General features: G+C 37.1%; 1 protein-coding gene across 2 annotated transcripts in view; it reads right to left on the reverse strand.

Moving 5' to 3' along the window:
• magi2b (membrane associated guanylate kinase, WW and PDZ domain containing 2b) overlaps positions 1-12,612 on the reverse strand; it is an 81,587-nt gene that overhangs the window by 15,427 nt on the left and 53,548 nt on the right. For both annotated transcript variants that reach the window (XM_079604611.1, XM_079604610.1), the window contains exons 10-12: positions 9,526-10,034; positions 8,290-8,455; positions 3,852-3,883 (exon numbers count right to left, since the gene is read on the reverse strand). In XM_079604611.1, coding sequence (XP_079460737.1) covers positions 3,852-3,883; positions 8,290-8,455; positions 9,526-10,034 — 707 coding nt within the window. The remainder of the gene's footprint in view (positions 1-3,851; positions 3,884-8,289; positions 8,456-9,525; positions 10,035-12,612) is intronic.

Below are 12,612 nucleotides of genomic sequence, written 5' to 3' on the forward strand. Positions count from 1 at the left end.
CAGAGTGTTATCCAGCGTGCCGCTGAACACGTGCTGAGACTAAGAACTCGTGGCTGCGGTTTGTCTTTAACAGCGATTGGAGATTGATGCTGCATTCGCTCTGAGCTGCCGAGGGATTTCGGCCATCAACCACTAGTCCAAGATCTTTGCTAAAGGACAGCGGATAGCCAGAGGTGTGCAGGTGGTCAAATCCTCTTATGTTACATAAAAACATGATTTGATCCTTTCTCCAGCAAACACTGACGCAGAATGGCAAAATTCTATCAGCATGCATACCTGCCGAAAATATCTATCAATTCAAAAGCAAATATTGGCAGAAAATGATGAAAGATCTACATATGTTACATATGTGTATGAGTATTTCTATGACTTCACAGACAGCAAATATGCAATCATTGATTACCCCTTAAAAAAACAATTATAAACTAACTAAAATGTTGTAACATTTGATTTGTTGATATAACAATAGAATACTACTGACAAAACACATGAGGTGTAACTTTACATTTAGTCATATGAACAACCATTTAGGATCTGTAAAAAAAAAAAGCTGTATTTGTTTGATTCACTTCAAAGAACTGACTCATTCATATGAGTCATTTGTTTGGGAATCTGACTACACTGTTACAATATATATGTGTTTGATTCATCATTACAAAGAACAATTTATTAGAGTTCTGGAATCAGACCACACTTGTTACACTGTATGTTTAGATCCATCTCGAGTCTTTTGTTAAAGGTTTGGACTACACTGATTGCTATATATGTATTTGAGTCACTAAAAAGGGCAATTCGTACATACAGTACTTCGTTGGCCAATTCGACATAATCTCACACGTACATTTTCATGCGATGTGCTTACGCCCCAATGACACTTATGTGCAGGGGTGGACCTTCATGCTGGATTTAAAAAAAAAATTCTGTACAAATCCCATTGTACAAATTCATAAGAAATTGCAACCTCATAAGAGTTTTCTCATGAGATCATTCTCATTGGCTCAGAAGAGTCATCCGTTCAGGAATTTAACTACTCTTCTTGCGGTGTCTGATTCGTTCAGTATTTGCAGTAGCTGTGTTGTGGCGCCACAGTAGAGCAGGAACTGTATAATTATTTTAGTACAGTGTTCCATCCACATTGGTGGAAACGTGCGAGAACTTTTAATGGAACCGAACGGTTGAATCTGTATTGAAGACTTACTTTATGAGCCTTTCAAGTTACAGCAGTTCTGTCATGACAACTCTCGGAGAGATTGGCACGGTAATGGATATGGCAATGTTAATGTATTTGGTCTTGGCTGAATAGATCTGCTACACTGCTGCTGTAGAGCAAGTACCGAGACTTGCTACTGCCAGTACATTCACAGAAATGCTGCTGTGAGCATGTAAGACATGAAATAACAAATCTATACAGGTGGAGCTGGGGAAGTTGGAGGGTTTCTGAAAGTGCGCTGCAGAGTGCTAACAGCAACACTACCCATATTTAAATGTTAAAGGTACAATATGTAAGAATTTTGTAATAAAATATCCAAAAATCACTTGCACTGTGTGATATATTTCCTGCAGTTGTGTACTTACAATATCCCAAAAGTCTCCAAAGATTTTTTATTTCAGAGAAATTCCAATTTTAAATAGTGGCCCGTCCCGGAGAAAAAAATGTCGCCTGTCGATGACGCAAAATCCACGCTATCCTCGGTTTCCGCTCGCACTGCCATAGCCATGACGTAACCATGGCGACAGACGTGGACAACTGCGTAGTGCGTAACGTTTAGTGGCACGCTGTTCTTATTTTGTTCAAACATTATGGACCATGGCAAGCAGACTTTGGGACAAAAAAGGAGAACTAAAATGAGGCTCAATATCGGCGTGGCGTTTTCGAGATGCCGAGAGCTCCACGTCCGTGACAAACTTGGACTTGACCGAGCTTCACGAGTCACGACTTGACAGCGACACCGCTCTTGAACATTCTTTATTAGACAGGTGAGCTGCTAGTTTCATATAGCAAACGAACTAACACATAGAATAACATTATATCTTTCAACACACTCAAATGCTGTTTAGTAGGATAATGTAACGTTAGACCAAGTGAAACAGCGCTGCGTTACATCACAAGTTTAATTCGTCAAATAAACTGACCTGTGCGAGTAGTAATTCAGCACTTGTTCGATAGAATTAAATATCCTTTTTCCTTTATATCTGCGGGACTCGTGTGTTATCTGTCTATTATTAGCTATCGTGACCTGCTTCATACGACTGTAATGTTAAAGGGCACCTATTATGACATTTAAAATGTTCCTAATGTTGTTTAGGGAGTCCCCAACAACAGTTTTACGTGCATGCAATGACAAAAAACACTTTAGTTGTCGTATAATATGCATTTATTTTTACCTGATTTGCTCACCGACTCCCAAATGATTCGTTCAACGACTCATTTTTCAAACCCCTCCTTTGCGCGACGCTAATCTGCGATTGGTCAGATGACCCAGCAGTGTTTACAGAGATAATACTTATTGTTTAACACGGAGTACAATGATGCTTTTATCAATTAAATCGTGTTATAATAATGATTATAGTCCACTGCTTTGTAGTTTGTAGTAAAAAACTAAAAATAAGATAAAGAATTTAATGTTATGTTAGCGAGCATAGCCCAGAGTTCATATTGTAAAAGCACAATCTGTCTTTGTTTGCATTAGCCCGATGCATAAACATAACGTTTTTATAATAAAAAATAATAATAAAAAATGCAGTTACGTTACTACGAGGTATTAGCCTAACTCTATTCTTTAAGACAACTCCGAAAACAACTACAAACACTTCACATATCTCAATAAAATTGTCATTGAAGACCTAGAAGCTAAACGGTGCTTACACAACAAACAAAATAATTATTAAGCATGATACATAAAACATAAAAGCAACAATTATTATTAACACTTACAGGTTGTGATACGGAGGAGGAAGCTGATGCAAATACACTTGGAACTGAACCTTCCTTCAATATCAGCCGCCTCGCGAATCCAAGTTTGATTGCATTTAAGTTGGTAAAGCAATCGTCTTCAAAATGGCGCGAACAAAGCACAAGGCTCGGACTATACTTCTGTGGTATAGTTGTATATATGAATTGTAGCCACTTAGTCTTCAAATGCTCCTCCTTGGGCAGATGAAACAAGTTGGCTTTTGAGTCGCACTTCAGAACACAGCGTCTCGTCGCCATGATGTTTTCCCTGGCCTTGGAGCGCAATAAGGGGGCGTATCGTATTCAAATAACTTGACAAGTTGACGTCATCTAGTCAGAGAAAAAGCTTCGGTCTTCTAACGATTCATAAAAATGACTCCGAGTCGACTCTTACTTTTGAAAGACAATAACTTTATATACGGTGCACTTTCATATTTCAAACTTTGCAGGATGTTTTTGTTCACTTAGATCTATGTTACACACTACATGAAAGGTAAATTTCAAAATTCCATAATAGGTGCCCTTTAAAAAACATGAATGTTTTCACTCATCCATTAACATTATTAACAAGATCCATCAGCCTGACAGCAAGTCCCATCATTTAGCTTGCCACTGCGTCATAAACCTACGCATTTGTTATTGTAAGAGGTTAGCAACCCCTAGCGGCGAAAAAAGATTACATATTGTAGCTTTAAGCAGCAGATCATTGGCTGCTGATGCAACAGCAAAAAATCAGCTACGCTATGTAGATAACGATGCGATCACTAACAAATGAGTTAAGGACCAATCCGCCTGCACCATCTAGAGTTTCATGCCAGAACTTGGTATTTTAATGTCAGTTCATGAACATGCAAAAACAACAGTTGTTTGAAAAACGAAATATTTGAAAACCATTTACCTGTTTTATGGGATCCCAGGGTGAAAAGAGGCCTGACAGAAAAAGAAAGAGAAAGATTATCATTAGATATTCCTTAAAGAGTAAATGAACACATTTTTCATATGAGTCACATAATATTCACCCCTTTTTCTCTTCACTTCGTTGTCCTGTAGGCTCTTAAGTGAGGAAAGTTTATTGCATTTATTTGTGAGGTAATTACATCATTAGCTTTGATTAGCTTTGAGCAGAAGCCAAACTCTGTAAAACAGACGACAGACACTAAACTAGATTTTTACAACTCTTGCAACTTTCAGTCAGTTCTGAATCATCATAATGAACTCATAATGGCCAGCAATGCTTTTAACTTATGTGTTGTATTTATATCACTATAGCTTCCTTATATCAGTATCTGTACATATATCTGTAGTAAAATTGCACATTATATTAGTATTAATAGCAGAAGTAAAATATTTTTGTCATAAAAATTATTTTTTTTATTGATATTTTTTGATACATTTAACGACATACTACATATATTTACTTGAGAAGAAAACGGGGATTAGATATTGTTTCTGACTTTATTGACATTGTTTTCTTTTCTTGCTTTATGAAAAAAATGCTAAAAGGGTCAGAAAAAAAACATGATTCAAAATATATAAGTCATTATTTCACACAATTTTGAAAAATAATTCAAATGATTAAGAATATTATACTAAATATTGCTTAACATGCTTCCTAATAATAATCTAAATAACCTAAATAAACAATTTACAAACAAAAAGATTATTTAATAAAAATTTTTTATAAAAAAACTATATTATTAAGTATCTTACAGACTACATTAGGTTACACAAATGGAAAGCCATTTTTAAGGGTCAGATCTGGTAGAAACTATAGTTAAAACTGCACATTTCTACAGCGAGTAAAGAACTACTATAATACTGTTTTTCAGTATTAAGTTCTCCATATAATAAAATTCATGATGTGCATTTGTGATATGACTGTGATAAGAAGAAGGTTGTTTAATATTCATCTGCAATGTGATTATACCATGGCCAGAGGTGCTGGAAGAATAATGAGTTATGACTTTTCATTTCTCAGTCTCATACATGTTTCTTTCAATAACATGGATTATATTGAGAGTCTTTGTGCATTCACACACACACACACACACACGCGCGCGCGCACGTGTGTGTGGCCTGTACGTATGGGTGTGTGTATGTGAGTATTTGTAGCATGAGGCAGGGGGGCAAGGCATTTTTATGCCTACTTAAGCTAACAGGATTACATCAAACGCTATATGACCAGGACACGACTTGGCAGCGAAGAGCTAAACATAAAGCCTCGGGCAAACATGCACAGTCGTGCCACTCCATAAGTCCTCATCCTCCCCCCAATACATCACAAAAGATGCCATATGGACAACAAAGAACTTCAAAACTTCAAGAATTTGTTCTCTTATTGATTGATTGCGTTTAATCTGACTTGAACATTGAAACAACCTTCTGAAAATTCAAAATGAGGAGTTGAATGCCATGTTCAGTCAATGGCATCAGTCGCCTCATGCTTCCTTGGGTTTCGTTCATGTCACGAGTCTCTCTCAGGTGAAGTCTGAAAGCTGAGGGATTCGGGGTGACTGTCGTCTCTGTGAACTCCGAGACCCAGATGGAATAGAGCCAGGAGGATGTAAGAGATCTGCTGAAATGCCACGGCCCTGATGATATTTCCGACAGTCCGGGAAGTCAGAAGAGTATAGTTATCACCTCGCACCTGCCTGTCCAGTCCTACTCGAGATGTCAATAATCCTGACAAAAGAACCGCAGAGAGGAAGACGGACAGTGATATTGTGCTCTGACTGCGACACTAATAAGGTAGAGAAATGCTTGAAGAATTCGAAATGGGAATCGTAAGCATTTCTGGTTCCTTAACACTCCCATCAGTGATTCTTTTAGTACTTCGGAAACATTCAGAAATAAATGCATTTCTTATTGCATTATTGCATCTTATTGCATTTACCTGCCAAATTAGATAATTTCAGATTTGAACAGAAATAAATATTATGAAATTACTGCCAAAGTTACATTTATACAGGGTGTTTATATGGGTGCAAATGCAATTCAATAACTGGTACTAACTAGGGCTGGACAAAATATTGAATATTTGCTATATATATTTGTTATGCTTTTGCTGGCAGATTTACATGCAAGTAAATAGAGCTATTTATTTCTATGTATTGTTTTATTATTATAATGGTGCATATAAATAAAACCAAATTAAGTAATATTTAGTGATTTTTAATGGAAAACAAGCCCTCGTTCATTTTTTATTTTGATTTTTTTATGTATTTTACTTTTATCATTTTTGAATCATCAACCATGGTCGGTTGAAATAATGGTCCCTCTTATTCAGTGTTATTTTAGTATTATTTACATTAATTTTAGTATTATTTGTATTAATATTTCAAATTATTTTGAATTTCATATTAATTTTATGCTGTTTTAGTAATTTTGTCCTTTTCATTGTTCTTTTGTCCTTTATTATTATTTACCAGTAATACACTTATTTAATTATTTTTATTTTAGTTTTAGTCATTTTAGATTTTCTTTAAAGTTTTTTGCACCTAGATTTACTTTATTTCAATTACTATGTAATAGTTCAAGTTTACAATAACAAATCTGCTTTGATTATAAAACACAAATTTTATTTAAGTACCGTAATACATTTACAGAAGATATTTTAAATATATCAAAATATATAATCAATATGACAAAATGTTGAGTTTTTTTATAGCTATAATCAGCCATTTCCTAATCCTAACTAAACACTATTAAATAAAAATACAAAATATATATTTTATACACATTTCTTATTTAATTAAAAAGATTAAGTGAAAAGTATTTCAACCCCGGTAAGAATTCTGGATATTTGCTCTCGTCCTGGTGTGAAATTATTCTTGACATTTATTTGCCCATTCATCCTGTTGCTTTAAATAGATAAATCCATGTAAATTTATGTAAATTATGATAATATAAACTCTTCACGTCACTACGAATAAATTATCAGCATCTATTTCAGTGTATTCCCTCAGTGCTACCTGCAGGGAAGTAACAGGCTCTGATTGGTCTGTTTGCTGTACGCCCCGCCCCCCTTCAGCGACTCTGCATTCCGATTCGTCAGCCTGTTTATCTCCACCAGCTCAGTGTGGGAGTCGTGCTTTAATTAGACAACTGGGGAAAAGAGCTGTGAACATGGCCGGCGCAGGCCGTGCTCTTGGCAGAGCGCCGGCCGGAAACTGAATGGTCTCGCACTCAGCCAGTGAGTCACGTGGGACGTCTCTCGCTCCGTTACAAGAGGCCTTGGAGTGTTTGCTGAGCGGTCCTTTAAGACCGTAGCCTTCGATATAGTCATGAAACACGCCGAGGAGGTGAGAACAGACACACAGCGTAATTGGCAAGATGCATTGGTGTAATTACTTGATTGATAGTGGTTCAGAGAAATGGACAAGCATCATAAGAAGAACTCACATCAGGCTTACTTACTATACACATGGAGAGACTTTAGCGTTCTTCAAGATCGTTTCTATTAATTGCCTCATTAATTTTCATTCTAAGAATATCCTAATTATAAAGGGTGATAAAATATTACACTCTGCATGGACATTTTAATGAAAGTAAGCACTCTGATAAGTGGACTCGCATGGAATTAGTAGATTAGCTTGGCTTCAGTCTGAATATGCTAATAACTGTCACCAGCTCTTGCCAAGAGATGATACAGTGTGCAATATTGCGAAGGCTTTGCTAAAATTTCCCCAAAACAGCTCATCAGCTTCAGTTATTCTGAAAGAAAACAGTTTGAGTCTGAAAAATTGAGACGCACTGGCAAAGTACATCTAGGACTCTATAATAGGAGCGTTTCTCTCCTCTTATTTCAAAATCTTGACGAATCAAAGCTTAAGGCAAATTAAGCTCAAGTTCAGAGAGCTAGAAAGGACTAAAAACTGAGATCTGAAAAACCTTCAGAAAGTCACTTTCCTCATTTCTACCGAAACTTTAAAAGAACAAATCACCCAAACATAAACATTCTGTCATCTTTAAATAATAATCATCAGCATACCTGGTCAATGTCAGGGAAAGAAAGTAGTGGACAACATCAATAATAATGTGCTTTCAATGAAAATTAGACTTACATTTTGGGTTCTTTTTCACACAAAGCTATCATAAGGCTTCAGAGAACTTGGAATATAGTTCACAGGCCATAAGGACCACTTTTATGAAACCTTTATGGTGGTTTTTAGCCGGTTTTGAAGCCCCCCCATGAGGAAGAGTAAATACATTTTCATTTAGCTTATAATACATACGTGAACATTTCACTTTGCCAAAGTCCAGGGCAGATTTCAGGCAACCTTCAGTACCTTTCTGATGAACTTGGTTTTAAAAGTGAAGGGTGTAAGTGTGCGCACCTGCTGCTGCTCCTCTCTGAATGACAAGCGTAGCCTCTGTTCCCACTGGACAGTCCTTGAGCAGCTGCACCACCTGTGTGTGGTTGAGTCCCTGGAGACCTTTCTGATTAATCTCCACCATCAAGTCTCCTTCACATAACCCCGGACAACCCTGCGGCTCCAGAACCTGATCACAACGTATAGAAACAGTTATGACACATAAACCTGCATATAACCATTTAATATCCTTAAATACAGCTCGCAAATTAATTTTCCCTTCTCGCATTTTGGTTTGAAGTTTTTCAGAGATAAGTGCCCTCACCCCATACTTAACATAAGTACAACAGGAGCCTATTTATTTATGTATTTTCCAATACACCAATATATAAAATATATTTATTAATTATATATATATATATGTATATATATATATATATATATATATATATAGTATATGTGTGTGTGAGTTTATCTATTTTCTCAAAATAAATAAATGTATATATTTAATAATATTTTCCATTGGTTTATATATAAGTACATATATGTGTTTGTTTATTTATTTCTCTACAATAATACATATATTTGTTTATATTTCTTATTATATATATATATATATTATTATTATTATATTATTATATTTAATAATTAGTCGTGTATATATTTTTTCAAATGGTGTAGTGGCCAAAAGTGATGTTTGGTGATGGAATATTCGTTTTCTTATGACCCTACAAGTTTGATTAAATTATCAAAATATGAGCAAAATATATTTTTAAATGCTTTAAGTATGAAGGAAAAACAAACACTAAACTTGGTTAAGGTATTTACTGTATCTGACAAAAAAAATTGGCAAAAAAGGCAAGCTACAGGTTTTATTTTACTATGCAAAAAAAAAAAAAAAAAGCATACATTGACTACAACATAATCAGTTTTTAATAGTTCATTGGTTCTCTCTTGTTTTTGCATGCGTTCATAATTTCTTGGTATGACAGCCTGGACAAAAAATATGTCCACAAAATGTGGCATGTTTCATTGCATTATGACAAATAAAACTCCAGGCACAACTACGTAATATGATGACAAAATCTTTAACACATTTCTAATAATATTTAACAAAAGTGTGGAAGATGCCATTTATCCTAGGCCGGACATTACTTTTGGCCACTACTGTATGTATGTGTGTGTGTATATATATATATAAAAAAAAATTAGAGTTTGAGACCACTGCAATAAAATGTTTGTTAATGGATATCAGCGTACCTGTTTGACTCTCTGCCCTGTGGGACTGTCCGCTATGGTGAACCCGAAACCCTCTGTGCCTTTGGTTATAGTGAGACTCAGAAGCTCAGGGACCACTTGAGCCCCAGTGGTTGCTCCCGAGGAGGACGCCATGGAGACGCTGTCATCAGGTGGGGGTCCCGGTGTGGTCAGGGATGGAGGTTGCGAGCCGTCCAGGTGGGTGTCTCCAGGGTGGGGATGCGGGGGAAGGCCGTCGCCGTGCTCAGGTACTAAGCGGCCAGTCAAAGACATGTACTCCATGTAATTTTCATAGCTGTTCCTTCCATTGAGCAGCAACGGGTGATCCACTAGGCCCAAAGGGGGCATGGAAGAGCTAGCGGAGGGGTCCTCTGGGTCGTAAGGGAGGGGGTATCCCCGACACAGCACCAGGGTAACGCTCTGGCCAATGGGGACTGACTGGAAGAGCTTCACCACATCGGCATGTGTGGTGCCCAAGACACAGATGTCGTTGATGTAGACGATCACATCACCTGATGAAGAAAGGATGGAAATATGAGAGTGCTAAACACGCATATTTAAACAAAATATGAAGCGCCATACTCCCAAGAGCATTATGTCATCGCTGTCACATCTACCACTTGCTCAGAGTGCGTATGTACATAAATTAGCTTCATCATAAGGCTCTTACAAAACATAATTATGCTGCTTTCTGAACGGGTGTTCACACTGAGAGGTTCACAATGAAAAAGCAACTGCAAGTCATTCATTTTCAATGAAACCAGTTTAATTCTGGTGGCATGACCAACCAATGTTTTATAATGAAGTAGAGAAGACTGCAAATGAGCAATGTGATGACAACCAATGAGAGAGAGAGCGATACAGTTACAGGATACAGTAGTCGAGCAAGTGCAGAATAAAAATTCAACGACACTGTAGAAAAGCAATCCCAGAATGCACTGCGACTGAATTATTTTTATTTTTATTTATTCAATACTGTAAAGTATCACATTCTTACTCAATATTTGTGTATTGCATGTATTTGTGCTTATTAGCCTATCACGCTGTTAGATTAGAAACATGCTAACGTAAAATTCCATTGAAATCAACTGCAAGTCGAGTCTCCGCCGTATTTCACACGAGGATTGATAATTCTGTGACGTGCAAAGTTGTCCTCTTGAGGCTCATTCACATCAAGAACAATAACTATAAAGACAACTGTAACGATAAATATCTCAGCACCCACATCAACACACGATAACTTTCTGTTTATTCTAAACGCTCGCTGAAGTTTTGTCGTCTGCTGCTTTAAATGCTCAATCTCATTAAAGTCGCGTGGATTCTGATTGGCTGCTAATTAAGAAGAAGAAAAAATTCTGAAAGCGATTCCAAAGATATTGTTCCTCTTTGTCGTTAAAAAGAATTAGAATGATTATTAAAACTTTACATTTATAGTTATCGTTATAGTTATTGTCCTTGGTGTGAACGGGCCTTTGTGGTCATGCAAATTTGCAGTTTGCTACTTGGTTTTAAAGTGACTTCTGTGTGAGCTTTGTTTCATACATTGCTACACTATTGACAATAAACCTTTTTTGCCCACAAAATTTCACCAAAATTGCACTAATGTGACCGTAGACATTAAGGCAGCTCATGATGTTTTGGAACAGGGCTATTATTTCATGTTTAAGGAAACATACTCAGGGTTAATCAAATCGGAGTGTCTATTTACACTAGCTCCGCCCACTGGCATCTGGTTGGGCCAGACAAAATTACGCAAGATTGTCAACAGTAGCAATAGTGTAGGGGTAAGGCGCACGGCAGAAAGTTTTTACACAAATCAACCAGAGTGCCAATCCGCCTTTTGCCGAACTCGCTCTACTCCCTTTTCCCATCACATCAGATCGGAAAGGCGTTTATTTTCAATAAAAACAAAGAAAATTTTCAAAAGATAAAGTGTCTAACGTGTGTTTAACAATAAAGTATTTATCGGTTAGGGTTGGGTGTATGGAGGGCTTTATTTTCCCAATGAGGTGGCATCCATTTAATAATTTTAATAAATATAATCATTTACACTCTATGCTATTATTATTATACCGTTTAATGTGCGACAACACTGAGGTGCAAATAGTATCTGCCACTATTTATAAGTATAAATATCATCAAACTACTATTTACACTTAGTGCAAATAGCCGTGGTCTAATGAAATAGCCGTTGTTTGACCCACATGTTTACAAAATCCTATCACTTTGGATTAAAGTCATCTCCACGCACACACAGAAAGTCAGTTGCATAAGTGCAAACAGTTGTAGATACCGACTGAGCGATGTATCAGCAAAGCTGGCCAATAATGAGCCGTCTCTGTAATAAAGGCAACCTGAGGCCTGTTGAAACTGCACAAGCCAACTGTGTATGCTTGTACAGAATAGAGTAGGACTTCTATAAAAGGACCCCGTTCCCCAATCAAAAGCAGATAAAACACACAAGATCCCCACCAAAGCCCAAATTGCAATGTTAGCTGGAGGCATATGCAAATAAAGCCACTGCCAGCATCATTATCTGTGAGGGCCTTGGGAAGTGATGTCATCTTCACAGCTCACAGTTGTGATACGCGGTGATCAAGGAAACGAACAAGCCATCCAGAAAGGTAGAATCGCAGCGAGGACTTTCCTTACTAGGTTAAGAGTTCCTCTAAGAGAACAGAAAACTTAAGCAGCAAACAAGCCTACGGTGTCCGCCTGTGATGACTCACTCAAATACTCTCTTTCATCAGAGAAAAACACAATGCGACAACCGTGACCTTGCGCTAGCTCTGTGCGAGCTATTAGAGACTGTTGTCAAGCGGTGGCTACAGAGATAATGATGTTTCCTAGTCCACTGAAGGTTTTCTCCTGAGATGTGAGGTCGCTGCTCAGCCCCGCTTATATATCGATAAGTGTCAGCATATTAAAAGGGGGCATATTGTAATTCTAAACAGTCCACTGAAGCAGGGAAATTAAGCTCGCTGGCATTGTTTGTCTTTCTTAGCAACAGTAACTATGGTTTGAGTGACAATCATTGGTAATAAAGCTGAAAGGTGTCACTGAATTGATCTGAATAGGCAGATTAACATT

This window comes from Phoxinus phoxinus (assembly GCF_949152265.1).
Source record: "Phoxinus phoxinus genome assembly, chromosome: 25".
In the NCBI taxonomy this organism is placed as follows: domain Eukaryota; kingdom Metazoa; phylum Chordata; class Actinopteri; order Cypriniformes; family Leuciscidae; genus Phoxinus; species Phoxinus phoxinus.